This window comes from Capra hircus, chromosome 25 (genome assembly GCF_001704415.2).
Source record: "Capra hircus breed San Clemente chromosome 25, ASM170441v1, whole genome shotgun sequence".
NCBI classification, from domain to species: Eukaryota; Metazoa; Chordata; class Mammalia; order Artiodactyla; family Bovidae; genus Capra; species Capra hircus.
In genome coordinates this window covers 36,835,624-36,860,376 of record NC_030832.1, presented here as the reverse complement: position 1 = coordinate 36,860,376, position 24,753 = coordinate 36,835,624, and the positions used below count along the sequence as shown (strand labels likewise).

Genomic DNA, 24,753 nt, shown 5'->3' with positions numbered 1-24,753 from the left:
GAGACACCTGCTATCGGCCCTAACTCGGCAGAGAAACAACCTCTAGCTCCTCTGAAATGCGCAGGGCCCAAAGCTCGGCTGCCCTGGCTCCCAGAATTACTTGGGAAGGAAGAGAACAGAGCCATTCATGGGTGGGAAGCGGGGGACCCGGGTGCCTAGGGCCGGAGTGGGGAGTGGCGGGTGCCGCTGTAAGGGTGGCCCGGCTCAGCGGTCCGCCCACCCCCGAGGACCCACCAGCGCGTTCACCGCAGACGTGGCTCCCCGCACACGCGCCTCCCCTCGCTGCCTTCTTGGCAATCAGCTCAGATCACTCCCCGGCTCCTGCGAAAGCCCAGCCCCACGGTGTGGGGTGGGGTGAGGCAGAGGCCGCCTCTCCTGGACTTCCCGACTCAAACTCCACTCCCACCGCCGGGGCGCGCGAGGGTTAACCTCGCGGGGGTGGGGATTTAGGCGCAATCCCTGTTAGGAGGGAGGAGAGAGGAGGTGAGGCCGTCGGAGCCCTGGGTATCTCAGGCTACCGGGCGCCACTGGGGCACATGCTGCGCGCAGCGAGGGGCCAAACGAAGTCGGGAGCAGGAGAGAGACGCGGAGTATCCAGACGGGTCAGGACGCAGCCCCCGTCCCCGAGGACCGCACTTTCTACCCCGCCTCTGCCAGTCCCTTCCCAGCCGTCCCAGCCCCTTGCTTCGGCCCCTTGATTGCTTTGGGCAAGAATGAAGCCTGGAGACCCCACGAAGACCCCGGAGGCCCAGTCGGCCGCCATGGCCCTGGGTCCGCCGCGGCCCTGGGTCTGCCCGGCTGATGTGCGGCTCTGCGGCCACCTGCGGAAGCAGAAGTCCCAGCGCCGCCGCTTTTTTGTGCTCCGCGCCGACCCGCCGCGCCTCGAGTGTTACGAAAGCGAGAAGAAGTTCCGCGCCGGCCGAACGCCGCCCAAGTTCAGTGTGAGCCTTGGGGGCGCCTGCACCATCAGCAAGCGCGTGGACGCGCGCCAGCGCCACCTGATCGTCCTGTACACGCGCGACCGCAGCCTGGGCGTGGCGGCGGCCAGCGAGGCGGAGCAGCAGGCGTGGTACAGCGCCCTGCTCGAGGCGCGCGCCGCCGCCGGTGAGGCCCCAGCCCCGCGCCGCCGGAGATGCGGCAGGGGGAGTGTGTGTGTGTGTTGGGGTCGGGGGTGCTGGGGGGTGGGGGGAGGTTTGTGGACTTGGTTTATCCGAAGACTGTCCCTCCCAAGGGTCTCCGAAGTTAAGTCCAAACCTGAAGGGTTTACACCTTCGGATTTTCATTCCCCCGGGCACAGTGTCTCCAACCTGCCGGCCCGGAGCCCCGGTGACCAGCCCATTGTCTCCTCAGGTCCCAGTTCCCACGAGGACCCCGGGGCCTGGATCCTCGCTCCATTTCAGGACATCTGGCCTGTGACGCTGCGACCCAAGGGGCTGGGGCGGGCACGAGGCCTGGGCAGCGGTGGCTACTGCCTGTGCCTGGGTTCCGGGGTACTGAGCCTGCTGCGGAAGCCAGGGGGCAGAGGCTCCGGGGCCACCGGGGCATCTCCGCCGCCGGCCCTGCGCCTGTCCCTGCTCAGCGTGCGCCGCTGCGGCCACGCAGACGCTTTCTTCTTCCTGGAGCTCGGCCGCTCGGCATCCACGGGTCCCGGGGAGCTGTGGCTACAGGCGCCCGACGCCGTGGTGGCCCAAAGCATTCACGAGACCGTCCTGGCCGCCATGAAGCGAATCGGGGACAGTGGTGCTGTTGGCAGGGCTGAGCCACTGCCAAGAAAGCCCCCAACGGGAGCATTCAGACCCTCTGTCCCCCAATCTTATGAGACCCCAGACTCCGCGGCCCAAACAAGCGAGCTGAACCGTCGGAATGGCCGGAGTGAGACACTGGCGAGGCTGGGGGAGGCAGCCTCCAACCCCGCGAGGTTGGAGCGGGGCGGGAGCTACATAACAATGGGAGCCGGGAGTGACTACGAGCCCATGAAGGGCGGCCAAGCCGGCGGCTATGTGGTGATGGAGCCCCCGGGCCTTCCCGCCTCCACCAAAGCAGCTCCCCGCCAGCCGCTCCAGGATGGAGGAAGCACTGAATACGTGACCATGAGCTGCTGTGCACCACGGTCCTTTCCTTTCTTGCCTCTTTCCTCCGCGGCGGGGGAGCCTGGACCCGGGCTCCAAGGCGCTCATCTCGGCCTCCGAGGCGGCTGGGGACGGGCCGGGGCTCAGCCCAGCTTGCAGCCGCCATCAGAGTTAGCCGGAGAGTACGTATGCATTGAGTATGCGGCCGCGGACTACATAGGAATGGGCACTGCCATCCCCGAGCCCCCCGACCATGGCCTCAACTACGTGGACCTGGATCTGGTCCCTCCCCTGGAGGTGCGAGGCCACGCACCCGGGGCCAGGTCCCGCCCACACAGCTACGCTCGGCTGGAGTTCCAGAACCTCGCGGAGGCCGGGGTGAGGAGACACCCCTCCCCCATCTCCCTGCCAACTCCCACCCCCGCCTCCCTTGGACAGGACACCACTCAGTATAGGAGTGTAGGAAGGGAAAAAAGTGCAAGGTTAAGAATGCCCTCCCCCCTACCCCTTCTCAACGCCAAAGGCCCCTTCCCCATGGTGGAGTGGCTCTAAAGTCCAGATGTGCCCAGGCCCTGTGACCAGCAGAAGCACCCAGCTGCCCCCTAGGATCCGCTGCCCACTCCACGCCTTCCAGTCTTTGGGAGGAGGTTCCCCAAGAAGTTGGATTCTTTTAAGGGAGAAAATTCTACAACTCTTCTCCTAAGAAACACCATCACCACCAGAATCCTACACATATCTACACCTTCTGAGCCAAAGCCCTGATCCTGTGTCCCCACAGAGTTCCTGCAGCATCACTCCAGACTCTCAAGTCTGCTTCGGTCCCCCACCCCGCCCCTGATGATGACAACATTGATGATGCGGAAGACATACAGACCTGGCCCTGCCCCTACCCGTGTGCAGGTTTGCCGGGTGTCTGCCAAAGTCCTGGGACCCCAGCGCAAGAGGGATGAGAGCACCAGGTATCTTACACTAGTGCCCCCACCGCCCTCTCCTGCCCCAGCCGAAGTGATGACACCCCCTTACTCCCTACTCCCTAGTTTGCTTCTCCCAATGCCAGCTCTGTGCTCAGGCAGTCCTCCTTCTCCCAAGCCTGGCAAAGCTGAGGGAGTCTTTGCTTCTAATATATTCAGTCTAGCTAGAGTAACATACTGTACACTCCCCCTCTTCATTAAAGTTTCCCTGCTGGGTCAGCCTAGAAAGGTCTTAGGTCCATAGATTCCCCACCTTATGGGGGAATGAGTAACAAGAATCAGAGGGGCAGCCAAAGCTGTGGTAGAGGAAGAGACCCCATCCCTGCCTCCGCGCCCCACTCTGCCATTGACCATGAGGAGCCTGTTTGCAAACCAACAGTTTTATTATCAATAGAACCTGCCTGGGGAAGTAAAGGACCCATTCTGTCCCTGGAGGAGCTATAGACCTTGGGCGTCTGGGGTCCCAGGGAGAGATGGTTCCCCGCAGTGAGAACAGCCTGGGCCACCACTGGCAGCTGGGTGATCAGAGGCAGGGGCTGGGGGGCCAGAAGGGAGCCCGGGAGCCCCTGAGGAGCTGGGTCTTGGTTCCCCCTGGCTCATCTGCAGGAGGCCAGTGAGGGCGATCAGCTCTGGCCCACTGAGCCAGGTAGTGGAGCAGCCTGAAGATGGAATGGGGAGGAGCCAGGGGGACATGATCGGGCGTGGCAGCAGCAGCTTCAGAGAGCCCATCACCTGAGGAGAGAGGAGGGGCAGTGGCTCCCTGCCAGCTGTGCCTGAAGGCTGGGGTGAGGCCAAGGCAGGAGGAGCGCTCACCTGCTGAGGGACCTCAGACAAGTACAGGGGAACACGCTGCCCACGGGGCAGCAGAGGGTCCAAAAAGAAGATGTCTTCAGAGCACATCACCGGGAACCCTGGGGAGGAGAAGCTGCTGGGGTGGCAAGCTCCGCACTGGTTCTCTGCGGAGACTGAGAAGACCAAGGGCAGTACCTGCAGCCCTGGGCACTTGCTCTTCACTCTGATGTCCTGCTAGACTGGGCCTGAGGTCCCTGCATGAGGCTGCTTGGTACAGAGGCCAGAATGAGGGATGGGACAAGGTCCGGCCTGAGAAGGAGACGCCAGACGCACAGCTGGGTCCCTGTAGAGGGAGGGACAGGAAAGATTCCTAGAGCTTCAGCCCCTCCCAAGGCATCCCTGTCCCACTTGAGATCGGTGCCACAGGCACCCCCAACTCACCCACACCAGCCGACATCCTGCTGTAGCCTCATAGTTGGGGTCCCAGGGCGCTAGCAGGGTCATCTTTGATGGTGTCACCCCCCAAGTCCTCTGAGGGGAGAAAGGAACTGCGGGGGGAGGGGGAAGGCAGGGAGAGAGAGAGTAGGGGACTTGAAGAGATTAAAACAGGCTCAGGAATCAGTAAAAGGGTCTTGGGGGTAAAGACTGCAGGACCCTGTACCTACCTGGAGTTCCCAGGGAATGCTTGGCAACCAGGCCTGGGGGCAGCCGAGGCCGCAGCTTCTCTTTCCGAGTCCAGGAAAGCCTTCGAGGCCAGGGCTGAGGACTGGGGGCGCAGGGAGAGGGGCACTGAGATGCTCCGGTCACAGCCTCCCCAAGTCACCTGCTCCACGCTAAGTCTGAATATCTCCAAGGCAGAGACCAGGGTGCCCGGTGTGGGGAGACGGATAATACCCATTATTGAGTAGGGACAACTGAGATTTCCGCACACTGTGGGCCCCTTTCGGGTTCCCCCCAAGTGCCGTCGGCCGACCCCCTCACCTGCCCTGGGCGGCTCCTCCTTGTTCCCCCAGGGCGTTCTCTCTGGAGTCCCAGGCCTGGGAGAGGCCGCTGCCCGCTGAGGGGCGTCGTTCCCTGGGCGCCTGCTCTTCGCCCGCGCCCCACCGCCGGGGGGTCCAGGGCAGCATGTCGAGTCGGGAAGGCCACACCTCGGCGCTCGCGCAGCCCGCCTGGCCCCTCTCGGTCCCTCCACCGGCCCGGCCTCCCTCAGAGACCTGTGCTGCCACGCGCGCGTTCCCGCGAGCTTGGGTTGCGGCCCACCTCGCTGGACCTCGCGATGCCTCGTGACGCGGGCGCCCAGCACGTTTCCGGGACACGTGGCGCGCGGACCCGCCGGGATTCCCGCGAGCGCCCCCAGGCGGCGGGGTGGCAGGGCCGCGCGCGAGGGCGAAGCCTGGGAGAGAACCGCGGCACCGGAAGTGGACGTGGAGGCCACCCGGATGTGGACGTGAGGAGGGGGCACCCGCTCCCCACATGCACTGCTCTTGTGCGCGCGCGCGCGCACACACACACACACACACACCCCCACACACCCACACACACACACACACACCCACACACACACACCCCCACCCACACACACACACCCACCCCACCCCCCGAGGGATGACCTAGAGGGCTTCCGGCTTCTCTTTATTGCACTTGACACAACATCCAGCTCCCCGTCTTCCATCCCAAACCCTTGACCGCACCCAGAGGCGGCAGTTTGCCTTGCGGGGCCGGGCTGCTTCCAACCTCCTGGGCAGAGGTGCCCGAGGCATAGGGCCAGGCCCGAGGCCGCCCTCACCAGTCCTCGCTAGAGAGCAGAGCCCAGATGCCGCTGTCTTCGGTTCCTGGGGCCCCCGCCGGGTTGGGCCCCTGCACCCCGACCTCAACCCTAAGGCCGTTCCAGCAGTGCATGGATGACAGCAGCGACGTAGGGGAGGCCCCTTCCTGGGGCCCCCTCCTCTTCCAGGATGTGGTGGGGCTGGCACAGGGACTCCTGGGGGAATGGGCCCGGGTTAAGTTCCCCTTGTCACCTCCTCCTCTCGGCTGTGGGGTAGGAGACACCCTAAAGGAGCCTGGACCAAGAGGGCTGACGGGATGTAGCAGGCAAAGGTCAAGGGCACCATGGACATGGCCTGGGGACTACTGAGATGCAAGGAAGCTGCCAGAGGGCAACAGAAGGGAGATGACACAGCGGGCCGAGGCTTAGAGGGGAGGACAGACCTGCCACTTTCAGAGGAAAATGCTGGAGTAGACGGGCTGGCACACAGAGCCCAGGGGACACGGCTGGGGGTGGGCCCAGCACAGCAGGAGCAGATGCACGCATACGCGCGCGCGCACACGCGCACACACACACACAAACACACAGGTGGCCACGATCTGTACAATTTATACACGAGACAGGGGCCCAGCTTGGGCCCCTGCATCCCCTACAAATATAGAGTTCTCTCTACAAAATATAGATAATTTAGCCCCCTATAGCAGCGGGGGGTGAGGGGGTGCAAGGAGGAAGGTTAAGATCCACCCTCTGGGGAAGCAGGGAGAGGACTTGAAGGCACCATCAGCACGCAGGGGGAGGGGCAGGAGGAGGGCTACCGGAGGGGACCAGAGGCTGGGGGCCCAGGGTCTGGGGCTACCAGAGTGGGGCCTCTGAAGTCAGTGTGTATGAGGGGTGGGGTTCACTAGTGTCTTTGGTAGGGGCTGAAGGCACCACTGGTGGGGAGGGGGTTGCACAGGAGTCTTATAAATAGAAAGAGGGTAGGGTGGGGGGAGGGGTGGCTTCAGGTCCTAGGAACCCAGGAGCCGAGTGTAGACGACACAGAGCAGCAGCATGAGGACCACGTAGAAGAGGATGAAGCCGCCCAGACCAGAGGGGGGCCAGGGGGGCGGGGGGGCCCTGCCCCCCACCCGCTTCACAACCTCCAGGGTGGTCCACAGCCCCTGGGCGGTGCCCTGGAGGAGATCTGAGGGCGAGCACAGGCCAGCCTGGGAAGGGAGAGTAGGACAGATGGGCAGGACAAAGGACACACGTCAGCAGCAGCAAGGCCATCCTCCCCCCCGCCCTCTCGTGCAGGGCCAGAGCCACGCCAACATGCAGGGTGCGGGAAGGGAGGCATGCGGGGGACACGCAGGACGGGCTGCTGGCTGTGCTTCCTTCTGGGGAGCAGAGACCCCCGTGAGCATCCATGCAGAGGGCCCCGCTGAGCCCAGGACACTGCACCCTTTATAGGAGAGACCAGCCCTGCACCCGAGAGCACACCCCCATACCTCAGGTACCCCCATTTTTCGACAGGCTTCTAAGAAACTCTCCACGTTCTTCCGAGACTTGAGGGCACTGAGTTTTGGCTGAGGGTGGGTAAGAAAGGAAAGAGGGAGTAAGAGAAAAGCCCCAGGGGTTCCTGCCCCAACCCCTACTTCCTGCCCTGGGCGCCAACTGACCACAGCAGGCGAGGGCACATGAATGAAGGGCACACAGCGGGGCCGCAGCTGATTGGCCAGCTGACAGAGGATGACCCCGTTGGCCAGAGCCTCGGCCAGGTCATCGGGCAGGGGCCGCTGCAGCTGGCACTCAAGCACCTGGGTGATGGGAAGGAGGGGGAGAGGTCAGAGTCTTCACAAGAAGTACCAGGCTGGGCAAGGAGGAGGCTGAGGGAAGCCAGGAAACTCAGGGGCCCACGCGGAACCCACACTAGTCCCACCTCTCATACCTGGCGCAGCTGAGCCATCACCTCCTTTTCGTCCAAAAGCTGGGGGGATCGCCGAGGTCTCAAGACAGTGTCTGGTGAGGAAGGGCCTGGAGGAAAGGGGGGTGTGGGGCTGTCTCCACCGCCCATCATGGACTTTGCAGCCGGGTCGCAGTGTCTGGCACCCACATCTCCTGCCTCTGTGCTTGTGGGATTTTCCACACAAAGGGACAATTGACCAGAGAACTTCTAGGCCACAAGGGATGACCCCAGCCTGGAGCTTAGTGCTGGATTAGTACTGGGTTAGTACTGGGGAAGGGGCAAGACCCACCTGAGCTGCTCTGAGAGGAAGAACGGAAGAGGAAGCTGTTTGGTCTCTGAATGGAGCTGAGCGGCCGGGGAGCAGGTGCGGTCGCTGGGGGCCGGAGCCAGGGGACAGGGACGGGGCAGAGAAACACCACCTCAGTGTCCTAACCCTCCCTCAGGCCGCCAGCCCTCAACCTGCTTCCCCACCTACACAGGCCCCCATCCTCCACCCAAAGTCCCCCTGCCACCTGGTCCAGATGGAAGCGGGGGCTCCTGGGAGGTGGAGGCAGGGGCAGGGGTGGGGGCTCCCTGCCCGGCTGACGCTCCCAGCTGAGTGGTGTTGGACCTGGACGTGCCGCTGAGGAGACAGAAGGGGAATCAGAGGGGTGGTCGGGGCAAGGGTGTGTACGCAGGGTGGGGACTGAGAGACATGGAGTCCCGGACACATACTTGTAGGCGGCCTGAGTGGACAAGGCACCGGGACCCCCGCCAGCAGCCCTGACCCCCAGCTTCAGAAAACTGGAAAAGGAAGGAGACGTTGGGTCAGCAGTGCCCAGCAGGGCTCCGCCACCCAAGAGGCAGAGAAGCACGTGGGGGCTCCCGGCCAGCGCTCACCTGTCCTTCCGTGGGGCCCCCCACAAGGCGCTCTGCTGCTGCCGCCGCTCGCGCTCCTGCCACAGCTGCAAGGTGTCGGGGCGCCGCCGCTCCTCCCCTGCCGGCTCCTCCCGCCTGAGGGCAGAGGGACAGAGGCACTGCTGGCGAGGGGAGCGGAGGCGCGTGTGGCGGGAGGGGCGCCACCTCGGAGGCTCCGGGTACCTGCTGCGTGGCGCCCTCTCTGCGTCTCCCGCCGCAGGGCTCGACTCCGACTCCGGTGGCCGCGGCTCCTGAAGACAGGACAGCAGAGGGGCTGAGGGGGTCCCGAGCCTGCCCTGACTCGCTCCCGCCGGCTCTCTCACAGTAGGTGGACACGGGATGCGGCAGCCCCTCACCTCGCTGGTACCACGCTCCTCATCCTCCCCAGGCATGTGGCTGTCGATGAAGTCGATCTGCTCAGGGTCTCCGTCAGCTAGAGAGCAGGGCGTGTCAGTGAGCGGACGGAGGCGCAAAGGGCCTCATCCACACCCCCAGCCCGCAGCCCATGACCCCACTGCTCACCAGAGCCATCCTCCCTTTGCTCCCTGGGCCCCCGAGGCTCCCGGGCCAGCTCTGAGATCCGGAAGGACAACTCGGAGAACTCATCCGTTGACTGGAAATGCAGAAAGGCAGAGATGGGAGATCGACCCTCCAGAGTCCGGCCCGTGGTGAACCAGCCCTTCCCTGAGGTATATGGATGAGGGACTGAAGAAGACGGCTCCAGCCACCCTCATCACTCTGAGCTTTCGAGGCAGAAGACGAAGGTTCCTAGCTCAGAGGTTCTCCCTGAGGCCGAGATCCCCTGTGTCCCATGGGAAGGAGGCCCTTACCTCATTTCCAGACCACCTCTTGCTGCCACTGTCAACGCTGTGGAAGCCCGAGTCCAGCCCGCCATCGTACCGACGTCCTGGAAACAAGTCCTCGGCAGGGCTGGGGCCAGCCAGGGAGAGCCAGTCAGCCCCGTTCTGGGTGGCCACCCCCTCATCCACCCTCTGGAAACCATGGGGTCCCTGGCGCTGGGGCTGGGGCTTCCTTCCTTCCCATGTGGAACTTACCATGGGCTGAAACTCGGGGGGCGGGAAGGAGCAAGGTCTCCCAGTGCAGACCCGCCGCGCCGCCCAGCCTCTGTCGACAAATACTTGAAGATGTGAAGTTTCCCCTTCAGGCAGATCTGGGTGTGGAGACGCACAGTGAGGGGAAGGGGGACCCCCGGATCCTGCTTGAGTACCAAAGGGACCCACGCCCCCAACTCCTGCCCACTCTCGGCCAGCCCTGCGCCCCCTCCCACCCCTACCCCCACTCACCTGGGCAGGTGGGCTCTGCAGGGGGTTGCTGTCCAACAGAATGACCTGCAGGTGCCTGAGGCGGCAGAAGGAGACCGGGATGCGGGAGACACGGTTACAGGAGAAATCCAGGCGGACAAGAGGAAGGTCCCCCAGCTCTGGGGGTGGGTGAGGGAGAAGTCAGGAGCATGCTCAGGGGCAGGGCCTTGTGCTCACTTCCTCTGCCCCCAGCTGGCATGTCACCTCTCCGGCAGCCCCTCTGCCCTGGTGGGCGGAGGACGCTCCCCAGGAACCACTGCCCTGCTCCTCTGCCCACTCAGACTTCAGCTGCTGCCCATCCGCTTCTCCTCCCTGCCCACTCCACCCCACTGCCGCTTCCTCCTTCTCAAGTGTCCATCACAGGGCCCAAATCAAACTGACACCTTGTTGCTCAAAAGCCTTCCAGGACTTGCAGCCAGGGCTGCTGCAGGTGAGCGGGCGGTGTCCTGCACAAAGGCACGGCAAAAGGGAGCTGCAACCCCCAGGCGCTCTACTGGTCAAGCCCTGGCCCACCCGCAGGAGAATGGTACCCTTCTCCACTTCTCAGAGAGGGCCCCTGGATTAGTGATGAGCCGAGGCACGGATGAAAATCGCTGTTCTCTGGTTGAGCAGCATTCCCTGGTTAAGGAGTTCATGACCTGGCTCTGCCCACATTCTCCACCTCGCTTCCCACCCTCACACCACATCAGACCGCCCTCCAGCCCCTTGGCTCCGGCCTCCCCATATGCTGTCTGCTCAGCTAGGAGAGCCCCAGCTTTCTATCCATGCATCTTTCCAGGTTCAGCTTAGGTGTCACTTCTCTGCAATCTTTCCAGACATTAGGCTGGAATTTATTGCTCCTTCCTCTGTTTCCCCGGGGCATTTTGCTGGAGTCTCTTATGGCCCCCAGATCAAATGATCAAATGCTTATTTGTACCCCTACCCTCTTAGAAGAAGGGTGGGAGGAGCCCAAACAGGTAGCCACCTGACTCCCCTTGCCTGCTCTTCAAAAACAGGTAGCACAGCCGCAGTCCTGGCTTGCCTTCCTAACCATTCTGTGCTGGACCTCCCTGCTCTACACACAGGGGTGCATCTGCCTGGGCTGCAGAAGGATGGGGAACTCTCCTTCAAAGGTCAACTCCCACTGTGCCTCGGGGCCAAGGTCTTCCCCAGGGTCCCAGGCAGAGCCACATGGCTCCCACCAGCTTCTATGGCGTTAAGTTTCCTGTCCTAGCACCTCCCTCTGCTTGTCTCTCCCCATTAAGCCATTAAATCTTCAGAGCTGGCCCCAGAACTGAGTGACATCACTCACATCTACCTAGTCCCCACCTAAAACACAGGAAACACACACACACAAAGCTGACTGAATAAGGAAGGTGTGCCTGCTTTGGAGCAGAGGCTATCAAGTGTCGGGGTGCATCACAATTAGCTCATTAGATGGGCTTGCTTGGGCTCCAGCACGATGGTTCAGAATCTCTGGGGAGGCAGCACGGGGCCTCACCGGACTCAGGTTTTGAGAGCTTCATCTGCGCTAAGTGGTGTGACACTGGGTGACCTCGAAGGCCCTTTCTGACCGTGAAATTCTACAGGGTGCCTGCTGATGCGCTCACCTACTGCCCTTGCTGTACCTTCCCCCACATCTGTCAAGTACAGCTAATAACCCCTGCCTTGCCGGCTTCAGAGGGGTGCTGGTCAAGAGCAAGGAAAATAATTTACAGTGCATTTCATACATGGCAAAACCCTGGGCGACTAAGGTATCATTATTCAAGGTAGATACACACACACACACCCCTGGCAACCCTGGGCGACTGAGGCATTATTCAAGGTAGACACACACACATACACCCTGACACCCTGGGTGACTAAGGCATTATTCAAGGTAGACACACACACACCCTGACTCCCTCTAGGTCAGGCATTATTCAAGGTAGACACACACACACACCCCTGACACCCTCTAAGTCTTCCTTTTCCTCACCATCAGGTAGGGTACTGAGCTGGTTCCTCCGAACGTTGAGATCCCGCAGGGTAGGGAGGCTGCACAGCTCCGTGGGGAGCGACTGCAGCTCATTGCTGCTCACGTCCTGGAATGAGGAAAGACAAGGAAAGACATGGGGAAAGAGCATCAGACCCGGAGCATCAGAAACTGCCTCCTGGACCAGGCTACTTCCTTTGGTCTCGTCCTTTCCCCTAGGGCGCATCCCGCCCTTCCCTGCCCTCCTGCCAGAAGTCCCTAGCGCCTGGTTCGGCCATCCCCCAGTCTCCCTGCTCCCCATCCTCACGAGCTGTCGCAGGCTCCCCAGGGCACTGATGTCGGGAGGCAGGGCTCCCAGTTTGTTGTTGCTGACAATGAGCACTCGCAGGGGCAGCTGACAGATGTAGGGCGGCAGCGATGACAGCTGGTTTCGGCTGCAGGAGGGAGAAAGGCAGTGGGTTCTCCCTCCAGGCAAGAACTCTCCCGTGTTGCCCTACTTTCTGGGTCACGGGGAGGGTCACTCAGGGTGCCATACACTGGTACTTGGGGCTGAGGAGGACACCCCCCTACCCTCCTGTGGCCCTGCCTCCCTACCTGAGGTTGAGGTAGGTGAGAGCGGTGAGATTCCCTAAGGCTGGGTTCAGGCATCTCAGACAATTGTGATACAGGCTCAGGCCCTCCAGGGACACCAGCTGGCAGGCCGCCTCTGGCACCTCGGGGAACCGGTTCCGGGACAGGTCTAGGGGAAACAAGTGTCAGGGGGGAGCTTGCAAAGGCCCAGTCCTGGACAGGAGGATCCTGAACTTCCCCGGAGCCAGTTGCCCAGCCCTCTATCTCCCTAGTTGACCTAAAGAATCAGACCTATAAACCTGGACTCCCTAGAGTTTAAGAAGAAAGACTTCGTAACCTGGAACACACTCCAGGTATGACCAGAAGGGCAAAGGCAAGACTGGGCTGGAGAAGCCTAGACTGGGGGGTGGGGGGAGGGCGAGCCACAAACACTGTCTTCAGACACACAAACGCAGGGCTACTCTACAAGAGTGGTTAGATTCTCTACCTCCTGTGGTCCCTGTTGTCCTGTGATGCCTGAGGAGGTAGAAGGCAAAGGTCATAGGAGAAGGTTGATGCCCCAAAGAACTAGCAAGGTGATGGGCTGGGAGGTCCAAGGTAAGACTATGAACCACCCCTGAGGGAGGTGACCAAGAAGGCTCCTCCCTCCAAAGGGCTCCATCTCCCGCCCTCAACCTGTCTTCAACCTAGGGGTAAAACCAGGGGTCATTAGAGCCTAGTCTAGAGACCAGCTCCTGGCATCAGCAAGCCAGGCCCATGGGACTATGAAGCTACAGATTCCAAGGACCTGAGGGAAAGACAAGTGGACCAAGCCGGAGGTGGGAACTGGAGTCCCAGGCAAGGACTGGGCTTCTTCCTACCCTCTTCCACTCCCAGCAGCCTGCCTCTACTTCCTCTCTCACTTTTACCCAGACCTGTGTCTTGCAGGGCGAGGTGTGGAGAGGGCGGAAAGGAGGGGAGAGTCTGTTGTCATCCTTTTATCTCAACCAGTGGCTTGCTAGACCAGGGCAGGGTTCCCGCCAGGCTGGAGGCATTCATTGCTCAGACCTCTGTAGCCGGGTTTCTGCTTTCTCTGCTCAGCCCATATTGGGAGAGGCCCAGAGCCTGCTGGGGGAAGTCCCAGGCCATGGAGCTTGGGTGAGCTTCTTAGAGGGCCCTCTCCAGGGAAGGACAAGCAAAAGCCGAGGGGAGGGGAAGCTGGGGTTATCCCCCAAGGAGGTGAGTCTTGTGACAGGAAATGAAGCAGAAACAATCTGTCGGCTTCTGTCTCTGGTGGGCCCTGTGTTTACCAGGGTGGATGACAGCCTGACGCCCCAGGAACCCCCTCTGCTCCCAGCCCTGCTGTGCAAGAAAGAAGACCTGTCACAGGAGAAGACAGTTCCAAGGAGGCTGGGAGGGTCAGATGCATCCGCCCGCCCCGCCCCCTCCACCTGCCCGCTTTCTCTCGTGTGCACTGCAGGGGCCTGTGGGAGAAGGGGTGGGGAGCAAGTTCTGATGAGGTGCACAGGGGGCAAAAGCTCGGAGCGGAAGGGAGCAGGGCTGGAGGAGGCAGGGCCCAGGCGGCACAGGATGTGGTCTGTGAGAGAACAAGCTGCACTTCTCTTTTGTGAGCTCATCCCTTCCCCCACCTCAGGACTCATCTTGCTATCAGGGCCCCAGGAACAAGTCCAAGGGACATCAGGGACCTGGGCCACGGGACAGTGTGTGCAAGGAACACGCTGGTTCAGAAAGAGCTGGGGAAACAGGAGGAGAGCTTCCACGTGATTGGGGTGGCAGTGCTGGAAGCCTTCAGTCTGTCAGGGTTGAAGGGCAAGGAGATGTGCAGAGCAGCGTAAGGGCAACGCTGACTGGCTTCCTGTCACTTCCCCTTTCCCACCCCAAGTTACAGGCACCCTGAGTGGGGAGAGGGGCCAGAGGAGAGAGCCCGGGATGAGAGAGGCCCACCTGGCCTAGAACCCAGGCCCTGAAAGGACTGAGGGCTCCTGTTGGAGAGCAGGGCAGAGAGGGATTCACAGGAAGCTGGGACTGTCCCAGGAGAACAGGCTGCACCCTGAGCTGGGCTGCACCCTGAGCCGGAATGCTGGGGGAGGAGGCGGGAGGGGGTGGGAGCTGGGAGGGGCCCCGGAGTTCTTGGGAGTTTTCCCCAGGAGTCCACTCTCACAGACAGAGCCCTAAGGAAGTAAAGAATAACATTTGGTCTTTGTCAAAAAACAAGCAAGGGGGAGGGGAAAGGGAACAGACGGCGAGTGTCACACAGCTGCTGAGGTCAATCTGGAGCTGGGGGGTTAGGCGGCTGGGTAAGACTGAGAGGGGAATGGCTCCCGGGTTCCCTGAACTCACTCACCGCGGAGCCGGCCAGTAAGTTTACCTAGCAACCCAAGACAAGCGGAGTGGTTTCAACTGGTTCTCTCCAGACAGTTGAGGAAAGACGAGGGTGTTTGCAAGTGAGCAGGCACCTGCTAGGCGGGGAATGCAGTCCCAGGGGAGTGTCATCAGAGGGTCACTCTCATCCAGCCTCAAGTCCCACCCTGGACTCCGCTGGGGTGGGGCTTTGGGAATGCGATCCTCCGCCCCTCTCCCAATCCCCACCCCCCCAGCTGCCAGCCCAAGGTCATCGTTGGCCTTCTGAGCAGCTGAGGCCTGACTCACCTGTCACAGTGGAGTCCCCTACACCCTACCATCAACAGACACCAGGGTGGAGGGCGCATGATTAGAGGGATCCTAGGGGTGGGGGAGTGGGAAGGGCAGTGGGGACCGTCTCTAGCTAAGATTTCCTTCCTTTCAGCAACTGCCTCAAGTCCCTCCCCCCTGGGGAAAAGCAGAAACTGAAATGGGAATTCTACGGTCTCTATGAGATCACAGGCTCCACAGTGACCTCACACACGCAAGAAGGAGGAGGAGTCTCAGATAAAGGGGTTAGGATAATGGGAGGAAGAACTCGCGCAGAAGAGAGTTGGGGGAGGTGGGAGATTTGCGTCTTTTCCACAGGCTGGCTGGGTGAAGAGTGGGGAGAGGCAGCAACCTCAGGGGGCGGGACTACCAAGCGAAGGACACAAACTTGGGGTTGTCAGGGGCAAATCTATGATAAGCGGGGGCCTGGGGCTGCTCGTATCTCGGTGGAAAAGAGGAAAGAGTTGGAAACGAAGTGAGGAAAGAGAAAAGAGTCATGGGGGGTGGGTGGGCTTTCGGGAGCTGCTTTATGGAATGATCAGAACTAAAGCTGAAGAGATCACGCAAATAAGCCAACTAGGTGAGGGGCGGGATCATTCTACAGGTGCGCAGATATGCAAATAAAGAGCAGCAGAGGGCGGGTGGGGGGGCTATCACGACGCTCGGCCAGGGACTCAGGGTGTTCACCAAGGGCTCATTGTCTAGTAGTTCTTAGAGTGGGGAGGGGGCTGGTAGCGGACTTATGCAAATCCACAGAATCCAGAACTCGGAAGGCCAGGTGATGGGGCGGGCCTGACGCCCCGACCCCGGGAGAAACAAGCGAGGGGCGGGACTATGCAAACGAGGGTCCCGGCCGGGCTCGGGGCCTGGTTGCACACTCACCAGCCTGGGTGATGTCTGACAGGTCGTAGCTGCGAGCCGCGCCCCGGGGGAAGTGCTTCAAACGCCGGTTAGACAGGTTCAGGGTCCCGGTAGCCACGGCCTCCTCTAGGGCCCGCTCTGCACTGCGGCTCCCGGGCAGACCTGGAGACCCTGGGACGGAGGTCGTGGCCGCCGCCTCCTCACCCCCGGCGGCGAGTGGGGCCGCCACCGCCGCCGCCATCCGCTCCCGGCGGCTCCCGCTGCCTGACTGACGGGGACCGGCCGTCCCTCCTTGCCCCTCCCCCTCCTCGGAGCCGCCGTAGTCGCTTCCCGGGGGGAGGGAGCGGGCTTAGGGACCCGGCGGGCCAATCGGGACCCCGAGACGCGTCGGAAGTGGCTAATCAGAACCCGCCGGGAGGGGTGAAGACTCCTGCACTGAGTGAGGCGAGAAGAAGGGAGGGGGACGAGATTAGAGCTCTCGCCAACGGCCGAGGTTCCAGGCCGGCCCGCCCCGCGCAGCCGCACCCAATCACAAATCTCAGGAGTGGGGATGGAGCCAATCAGATCCAATCAGGAGGCGGAGAAGCCCGGGGCTCCACTCTGCCGGGATGGAGGCCGAGAAAAGCACCCTGAGCCTCGTCCAACGAGAACCAATCGCAAGCCAGATACAGGCGAGTGATTATCAAGAAGGCCAATTAGATCCTCCCAAGGGAATCTGGCCCGGCCTCTTCTCTGAGGGACGACTCTACCTACCAATAGTATGGGCGAGAAGACAGCCCCCTTCGCTAAGTAGGAGGCGGGTGAACTAGAACTTTTTGAGACTGAGATAAAAGAATGCGAGCGCAGCGCGCTCGGCCGGCTGCAAGCGGTTGCAAGGGCTGAAGTTATTGTGTGCAAGTTGGACTTGTGAACAAGCGAGCTCAAAGCTTTGAGGACCGTGGGGACTAGGGGGAGCGGGAGGCACGGTGATGCCTGAGGCCAGTGTACGGAGGGGTCGTTGCCGCAGAAGGGATTGTGGATGCCATTCCAGCTGCGAAGGCTGAGGGCCCTCCGACAATCTGGAGTGCGAGCCGACCAATGGCTTCCTAGGAGCTGGAGATGCCCAGCTCAACTCCTGGAGGAAGGGTTAAGGAAGACCCGGAAAGCCTCAAAAATACGCCCGGGCTATCCCGCTGCCCAAAGGAGCGTGCCTGGCTGGGCAGAAATTGTGATGATCAAACCTGCGGGATTAGTCTAGAAGGGACCACCCTCACCTAGAAGAAGTCCTTCGTTTTACAAACGAGGAAATAAACAGAGGGAAGTTACTGACAGCTCGCACTGGAAGCCAGGCTTCTCCCTGCATCAGCTTTTGCGTTCGTCTTTTTTTCTGTTCGCACTCTTCTTTGGCTTCCAAGGTGAAACGGAGTGGATAAAGAGGACCCAGATGCAAGAGGAAGCTGCCTATACTTGTTCCGTCTGCTGAGAGATCTTAACATCCTGTTAGGTGGCATAAGGACCTAGTATAATCCACTTAATTGGTTAACAGTTGCCTAGCCACAAGTAGCTGAAGAATCTCTCCCATAAGTCACAACTCAGATGTTGACATTCCGAGACATTTATTGAATTATTAGAATTCCATCCTGTGTGTCTCAAACTAGGTGTTTACTGGTCCCCCCTAAGTAAGGAAGTTGGATTGGATGGTTGACAGTCTACTAACTAACACAGAAAACGAATGAGTCTATAATACTGTGCAGCTGAGGACTGGTTGTCCAGGCCTAAATTCTTCAGCATTGCTGGGACAGCCAGCCACTCCTTGAATGTATCAGTGCAGATCTTCTTCCCCCACATGGACAGATGCAGCCCCAGCTCCTGCTGCTTCTCATCCATGTCATCCCCCTCTCCCCATAAGACTAAGTTAATAGCTTAAACTCTGGGAGATATCCTAAGCTTTCAGAGTAAATCTATTCCTTTCTTCCACCTTAATAGGTTGCCCTTCATGCATGCAACCATGTTTCTGTCCCAGGAAAGAAGTCTACTTTTGGATGTGTTCTTCATGAGAAGAGAGTAGTGTTTGTGCTCAGCTGTGCCCGCTGTCATCTGATGCATGCTATCATGAGATAAATGGTCTAATTAACAGGGTCACCTTTCCCCCTCGCCTGTCAAACTGAGTTTATATATATATATATTCTTGAGCTACAAATCCCCTGGCGGCTCTGACCTGCAATATGAAGAATTCACCAGTGCTTCTCTTGCTAAAAGGGCATCAAGTGGAAAAAAGACCCTGAAAAGAAAAGGCCTCATCTACCAGTAGCTCACACTTTACTTCTCCTGTCCAATGCATATCCCATGAGCCCCTGGGTGGCCAGGACTGAGTTAGAACCAAGGAGCTGACAGAGAAAATCCCAGGCAAGCTTGGGGAAAAATAGGTCACAGTGGCTGGGTGGTGAGGTCACAGAGAGAGGTTTGTCTGCCCCAGACTCCATAGGGGAGGAGCCTAGCAGGCCAAGGGGCCTCAGAAAGTCCCCCAAGCCCAGGCAGGGGACATGGTGTGGGAAAGGCAGCAGGGACGGGGGCCAGGGAGCTGAGTACGGGGGGCCAAGGGGCCCGGAGAGATGAGGGCAGGAGCAGGGAGGGGGCAGTCAGGATGGTGAGGAGAAGCCGGAGCCGGAAGCTACAAAAATTGACCGGGCTGTGCAGACGGGAGGAGGGGCTCAGGGTGAGGGGGGTGGGCGGCGAGGCAAGGGGTGGGTGCAGCATGGTGGCAGCCAGAGGTCAGGGGAGGAGTTGGGCAAGGAGCGAGGCAGATAGGGAGGGGTAACCCACAGACCCAGAGGAAAAAGATGGCAGGCTCTGACAGCACAGAGCTGCAAGTCAGAGCAATGGGCCCCCCCCCAAATAGCAGTTAATAAGAGAAAGGAGAAAGAGAGGCATGACCGTCATGTGCGCCCCCTTCTCCTTGGGCAGGTAAAGCGGAGCTGCCCTTCATGTGGCCCTTCAGAACCTGGGGGTGAAGAGAAGAAGGGACGAGGAAACCCTGTTTCTGTTCAGTTGTTCCCCCCGGAGCTGGTGAGTTCTTGGGGGTGGGGGTGGGGGTGGGGGTGGTGCTAAGAATAAAGGAACCGGGGGCAGGACGGCTGGAGTAGGGGGTGCCCCCTGACCCCTGCTTTCCCTGTCCTGCCCCCCGCTAGGTGGAGCACATCATCTCATTCCTCCCAGTCAGAGATGTGGTCGCTCTCGGCCAGACCTGCCACTACTTCCACCAAGTGTGCGATGCCGAGGGCGTGTGGAGACGCATCTGTCACCAGCTCAGTCCTCGCCTTCGAGAGCAGGGTTCCGGGGTCCGACCCTGGAAGAGAGCCGCCATTCTGAACTGTACACCTTCCCCCCAGACCTCTAGTTCTCTCTGCCTCTGTCCTACCTTATCCTGGGGTCCCTCCTGCTCCATAAAGTTGTTTGACGACTTCAGTATTCCCAGCCAACCTTCCAGGACCCCTTTCTCTGGAAGAAACTTATTAGATTGAAACACACTCCATCAAGGTCTCTAGAGCTGCTCTCAGATAGACGTGTCACCCAGAGCCCCTACTCCTTCTAGCATCCCTGCAAGTTGCCCACCACATTCAAACACTTCCACATTTCACCTTGAGACATCCTCCTCTCCCAATACCTGGAGTCTCCTCTCCTCTAAATCAGGATTTCTCAATCTGATCCCTAATAAAACTTGGGGACAAATAATTATTTGAAACCGGGTGAGGGGGCTGTCCTCTGCATTTGTGGCATGTTTAGCAATTTCCCTCATCTCTACCCACTAGATACCAATAGCACCTCCCCCAGCTGTGACAGCCAATGTCTGTTGAGGGACAAAAATCACCCCCAGGTTGAGAAATATGCTCTAATCTCCAATCCAATACCAGAGTGAAGGGAGATCCAGATAGCACATTCAGAGCTAGGGACAAGGGAGGGCTACCAGCTTTTCCCAGTCATTCCTTTTCACTCCTCTTTCTACTTTTCTATGAATTCTTGTTAAGTCCTTTGATGTCTCCACTTCAATTCAAGTTTGGACCAAAGAAGTGCTCACTTAGCAGCATGTGTATGGCCCTGGGCTGAGGTCAGGCAGAGAATTTTAGTTCAGACATGGGGCATAATTACAGGTATCTTCTGAACATTGCACAGGCCTTTTGGAGGAGGTCGTTCCCCTGGCATGGGAATGGGGAGGAGCTAAACACCCATCCATTGAGAAACCTAGTTTGCCCAAACTCTGATTCATCTCCCTTGTGCCTTCCTGAGCCTTTAAATTTCCCTCTCTCTTCTCCAGACACAAAGGGCCTGTATTTCCAGGCATTTGGGGGCCGCCGCCGCTGTCTCAGCAAGAGTGTAGCTCCCCAGCTAGCCCATGGCTACCGCCGCTTCCTGCCCACCAAGGACCACGTCTTCATTCTTGACTACGCGGGGACCCTCTTCTTCCTCAAAAATGCCCTGGTCTCCTCCACCCTTGGCCAGATCCAGTGGAAGCGGGCCTGCCGCTATGTTGTGTTGTGTCGTGGAGCCAAGGACGTGAGTAACAGGACCTGGGCAGCCGAGACCCCATCTTTCCTCCGGGAACTCAGGACCACACCAGTCCTGAGCTGGCATCCTCAGGACAGTGCCCTCCTATACCAGGAACCTGAAACCAAGTCTGCATTTCCCAGCCCCACACCCAAGTATCTCATTGCCTTACCACCAGATGCAGCTGCCCCAGCCTCATCCCACTGCAAGGTTCTAGATCCTGGACACCTTCTTCTTGTCCCACTGTTGTCTTTTCCTACAGTTTGCCTCAGACCCGAGGTGTGACACAGTTTACCGCAAATACCTCTACGTGTTGGCCACTCGGGAGCAGCCGGGAGTGGTGGGCACAACCAGCAGCCGGGCCTGTGACTGCGTCGAGGTCTACCTGCAGTCCAGCGGGCAGCGGGTCTTCAAGATGACCTTCCACCACTCCATGAGCTTCAAGCAGATTGTGCTGGTTGGTCAGGAGACGCAGCGGGCCCTGCTGCTCCTCACAGGTCAGGCTTAAAGCAACTGGTTTACATATCGTTTTCCTACAGAGTCTTCAGGACCCATGGCAGGAGGTGGGGGGAGGGGGCACCTCGTCCTGGTGTCAAACCACGTATCTCTGCTTTTATCTCTCTGCTAGTCTAGGATTCTGGGTAACGTGTCATACGAATAAAGGGCCCTGCTGCAAAAAATAGTTTGGAAACCACTGTTCTAGTGAACGCCTGATTTTTTAAATTTTTTTGCTAGTCTGCATGGCATGCGGGGGGCTTCCCTTGTAGCTCAGTCGGTAAAGAATCTGCCTGCAGTGCAGGAGACCTGGGTTCGATCCCTGGGTTGGGAAGATTCTCTAGAGAAGGAAATGGCAACCCACTGCAGCATCCTTGCCTGGAAAATCTCATGGATAGAGGAGCCTGGTGGGCTGCAGTCCATGGGTTTGCAAAGAGTCAGGCACAACTGAACGACTAACACTTAGTTACTTATGGCATATGGGATCTTAGTTGCCCAACCAGGGAATGAACCTGGGCCCATGGCAGTGAAAACACTGGGTCCTAACCACTGGACCACCAGGGAACTCCACTACTTTATTTATTTATTTTTGGGGCCACACCCCATGCTTGTGGGATCTTAATACCCCAAACTCAGGACTGAACCCACACCCCTTGCATTGGAAGGTGCAACCTTAACCACTGAACCACCAGGGAAGTCCCTGCACTGATTTTTAAAATTCTAAGCGTCCCAACCTCCACCAGGCACTGTACTTTATACCCGAACTACCCCCGTCTTTTTCTCAGTGTTCCCTAGATTTGACCACACTCCCAAGCCCCCAGACCTGAGACCTTCTGGACATTTTTTTTTGGCCATGCCTCACAGTTTGTGAAGTTGAACCCAGGTACCCTGCAGTGGAATCACAGAGTCCTAACCACTGGACCACCAGGGAACACCACCCCCACCCCCCACCGCCCCTGCCCTTCTGGACTTCTTAATGCTAGGCAAAGCCCTGAATCCCCAGACATCATTCTTCCCAACCAGGAATCAAATTAGATTCCACCAAATCCACCTGCTAGGTTTTCTCTCCTCATCCCTCACACTGAAGAACTCCCCTGGTTGATTTTCGGTGGTGAGAGCTGGAGGCCAGGGAACTTGAAGTCACCCCCATATCATCACTCCTTGCTTCTTCTGTACACTTTTCCATCCAGCTCACTCTAGGGCAGTAAATGTTTTGTCTTGTTAGGGCTTATGGAGTCTCTTGAGAAGTTAATGTGGTTGGGAGTTCCCTGGTGGCCTAGTGGTTAGGATTCGGCACTTTGGGTGTGGCAGGCCCAGGTTCAATCCCTGGTCCAGGAAGCATCCGGCAGGTCCCCTCCCGCCACACAGTTGTCTGCCTCCCTGTCCCCTCCCCCAGAGGAAGGAAAGATCTACTCTTTGGTCGTGAATGAGACCCAGCTGGATCAACCACGCTCCTACACGGTTCAGCTGGCCCTGAGAAAGGTGTCCCGTTGCCTTCCTCACCTGCGTGTGGCCTGCATGGCTTCCAACCAGAGCAGTACTCTCTACATCACAGGTAAGAAAGACAACTATCTTCTGCTTCTCCAGACCCCAACCTTGGACAGACCTTCCAGATACAGAGCCTTCCCTTATCCTTATTCCAGCTTGGGGATCCATAGGGCATCCTAGTCAAAACAGGTGTTTAAGTTCCCAGACATAACTAGTGCATTTCTAATGGGTGTGAGACTCCCCAGACCTTGCACCTTTCATCACAGGTAGGGCCCGATCCCTAGGACATGGGTGCCCAAAGCTGCTGAGCTGAGGGCTCCCGACCCCCCAGACCAGGGGGGAGTGTATTTTGAGGTGCATACCCCAGGGGTGTATCGTGATCTCTTTGGGACCCTTCAAGCCTTTGACCCCCTGGACCAGCAGATGCCGCTTGCACTCTCACTGCCTGCCAAGGTAGGATCCTCGGGAGGGCAGGGGCGGGGCAGACCAGGGGAGGGGGGCGCTTAGGAGACTGCAAGGTACTGAAGATCTGAACTATGAGCAGGAAGCAAATGATTGATCAGGGACAGAAAGGGGACCTGGGAGAGGGGTGGCATGGAAGGCACAACTGGAAGCGATCAGCTGGGGAGGGTAGGTCGGCAGCGGGGAGACTCTGGAGCTGAGTTCCTCCAAAGACGACTGAACACTCACTTTGCCTTTCTGCCTTGCTTCGTAGATCCTATTCTGTGCTCTTGGCTACAATCACCTTGGCCTGGTGGATGAATTTGGCCGAATCTTTATGCAGGGAAATAACAGATATGGGCAGTTGGGAACAGGGGACAAAATGGACAGAGGGGAACCCACACAGGTGAGACTGCCTCCCAGCTACTCATCCTCCCCTCCCTTTTCCCTAATTCCCTGACCCCTGGATCTCTCCACGCCTCTAATTTCCATAGAATCCACTTCTTTAAAAATACTGTATTTTATTTATTTATTCAGCTGCGCTGGGTCTTAGTTGCAGTGTGTGGGATCTTTCAAGTGCAGTACATGGGATCTAGTTCCTTGACCAGGAAGCAAACCCAGGCCCCCTGCATTGGGAGCACAGAGTCTTGGACATGGGACCACCAGGGGAGTCCCAGAATCCACTTTCTAATCCCTAGGAAGTCAGCCAGTTTGTAGTGCTGGTGCTACTGTTGCGTGTCTCACCTGGGTTGGCGCCACGAGGTGAACCCTGTGTGGCTCGTGCTGTTAGGGTAGTAGTAGTTTAGTGACGTGAGCAGTCCTGGGTGGGCTAAAGTAACTCAAGGAGCTAAGATGTGAGCATCTCAGTGGGTTAGAGAGGATTCCGGTGGGTACCGGGAAAGGCATCCTGTGTAGCAGGGGTGGGGACACAGCTTGCGCATCCCTGGGAAGGTGGAAAGACTGGCCTGACTAGAGCAGTGTTTTGGAATTCAGTAGCTACAAGGTGGTATTAAGTTGGTATTGTGTTAGTTGCTGGGAGAAGTCGATGGCACCCCACTCCAGTACTCTTGCCTGGAAAATCCCATGGACGGAGGAGCCTGGTAGGCTGCAGTCCATGGGGTCACAAAGAGTCAGACACGACTGAGCGACTTCACTTTCACTTTTCACTTTCCTGCATTGGAGAAGGAAATGGCAACTCACTCCAGTGTTCTTGCCTGGAGAATCCCGGGGACGGGGGAGCCTGTTAGGCTGCCGTCTATGGGGTCGCACAGAGTCGGACACGACTGAAGCGACTTAGTAGCAGCAGCAGCAGCAGCAGCAGTGTTAGTTGCTCAATCGTGTCTGACTCTGTGACCCTGTAAACTGTAGCCTGCCAGGCTCTTCTGTCCATGGAATTCTCCAGGCAAGTATACTGCAGTGAGTAGCCATTCCCTTCTCCAGGGGATCTTCCTGACCCAGGGATCAAACCTGGGTCTCCTGCACTGCAGGCCGATTCTTTACCATCTGAGCCAGCAGGGAAGCCCCATAGGTGGACACAAGCCTACAGAAGTGCTGCCTTGGGAAAGAGCAGTGGTGGGTTCTTGAGCAGGAGAAGACAACCCCCCCTGGATGACTGAGACTGGGTCACCTGGCCAGAGAGCACAGAGAGAGGCCCCCCAGAGGCTGTTGAGGGACACTCGGGCTTGAGACAAGGGGTTAGGACTGGCACAGTGGGAGCAGGAACAGAGGAATGGAGATATGAGGTGTTTTAAAAGAAAATGAACAGCCTCTGGAAAGTAATTACATATGAGGGCAGCAGGGTAGGACATAGTTGGCCCTGGCAATAGACAGCATCACAAGGAAACCCGTCAGTTGGAGAGGAATGCTGGTTTCGGGGGAGAAAGTAAATTTAGCCTTTTTTTTTTTTTTTTTTTTGCAATGAGAGTAAAACACTGAAATAGAAATGTCTAGCTGATTCCAAGCTGGAACAAAGTTGAAATGACGAAAGTAGAG

General features: G+C 58.8%; 3 protein-coding genes and 1 long non-coding RNA gene across 5 annotated transcripts; 2 read left to right on the top strand and 2 right to left on the bottom strand.

Annotated features, from left to right (window-relative positions):
- LOC106504022 lies at positions 444-3,264 on the top strand. The gene is made up of 3 exons (XR_001917242.1): positions 444-1,104; positions 1,351-2,447; positions 2,848-3,264. It is a non-coding gene; the product is annotated as an insulin receptor substrate 1 (long non-coding RNA).
- Positions 3,401-5,388, bottom strand: SAP25 (Sin3A associated protein 25). Its single transcript, XM_018040380.1, has 6 exons — positions 4,814-5,388; positions 4,498-4,598; positions 4,274-4,422; positions 4,028-4,175; positions 3,854-3,951; positions 3,401-3,772 (listed from the first exon to the last, which is right to left on the bottom strand). Exons 1-6 carry the CDS (start codon positions 5,305-5,307, stop codon positions 3,479-3,481), a joined length of 1,284 nt encoding a protein of 427 aa, XP_017895869.1. The 5' UTR covers positions 5,308-5,388; the 3' UTR covers positions 3,401-3,478.
- LRCH4 (leucine rich repeats and calponin homology domain containing 4) lies at positions 5,433-16,266 on the bottom strand. 2 transcript variants are annotated; one of them, XM_018040377.1, is made up of 18 exons: positions 15,838-16,265; positions 12,310-12,454; positions 12,023-12,149; positions 11,719-11,824; positions 9,744-9,880; positions 9,495-9,610; positions 9,270-9,369; positions 8,962-9,052; positions 8,796-8,872; positions 8,623-8,690; positions 8,422-8,535; positions 8,257-8,325; positions 8,055-8,164; positions 7,832-7,915; positions 7,525-7,610; positions 7,256-7,393; positions 7,085-7,162; positions 5,433-5,813 (listed from the first exon to the last, which is right to left on the bottom strand). In XM_018040377.1, exons 1-18 carry the CDS (start codon positions 16,055-16,057, stop codon positions 5,709-5,711), a joined length of 1,971 nt encoding a protein of 656 aa, XP_017895866.1. In that variant the 5' UTR covers positions 16,058-16,265; the 3' UTR covers positions 5,433-5,708. The 2 variants fall into 2 exon arrangements, with proteins under 2 accessions (XP_017895866.1, XP_017895865.1); XM_018040376.1 differs by having other exon boundaries at positions 5,452-6,802; positions 15,838-16,266.
- Positions 16,425-23,322, top strand: FBXO24 (F-box protein 24). The gene is made up of 7 exons (XM_018040001.1): positions 16,425-16,487; positions 18,604-18,861; positions 18,984-19,167; positions 20,108-20,346; positions 20,600-20,834; positions 22,229-22,387; positions 23,036-23,322. Exons 1-7 carry the CDS (start codon positions 16,425-16,427, stop codon positions 23,080-23,082), a joined length of 1,185 nt encoding a protein of 394 aa, XP_017895490.1. The 3' UTR covers positions 23,083-23,322.

Excerpts from the sequence above, each read along its gene's own strand:
- LRCH4 (XM_018040376.1), bottom strand. The coding sequence starts at position 16,057 with ATGGCGGCGGCGGTGGCGGCCCCACTCGCCGCCGGGGGTGAGGAGGCG. Across the intron at positions 8,536-8,622 it reads GAGAGGGCGCCACGCAGCAG|GCGGGAGGAGCCGGCAGGGG; the intron begins GTACCCGGAGCC and ends CTCTGCCCTCAG. Across the intron at positions 7,163-7,255 it reads ATGTGCCCTCGCCTGCTGTG|CCAAAACTCAGTGCCCTCAA; the intron begins GTCAGTTGGCGC and ends ACCCACCCTCAG.
- SAP25 (XM_018040380.1), bottom strand. The coding sequence starts at position 5,307 with ATGTGGGGAGCGGGTGCCCCCTCCTCACGTCCACATCCGGGTGGCCTC. Across the intron at positions 4,599-4,813 it reads GGAGGAGCCGCCCAGGGCAG|TCCTCAGCCCTGGCCTCGAA; the intron begins GTGAGGGGGTCG and ends CTGCGCCCCCAG. Across the intron at positions 3,773-3,853 it reads TGTCTGAGGTCCCTCAGCAG|GTGATGGGCTCTCTGAAGCT; the intron begins GTGAGCGCTCCT and ends CTCTCTCCTCAG.
- FBXO24 (XM_018040001.1), top strand. The coding sequence starts at position 16,425 with ATGGAGGCCGAGAAAAGCACCCTGAGCCTCGTCCAACGAGAACCAATC. Across the intron at positions 18,862-18,983 it reads AGTTGTTCCCCCCGGAGCTG|GTGGAGCACATCATCTCATT; the intron begins GTGAGTTCTTGG and ends GCCCCCCGCTAG. Across the intron at positions 19,168-20,107 it reads GAGAGCCGCCATTCTGAACT|ACACAAAGGGCCTGTATTTC; the intron begins GTACACCTTCCC and ends TCTCTTCTCCAG.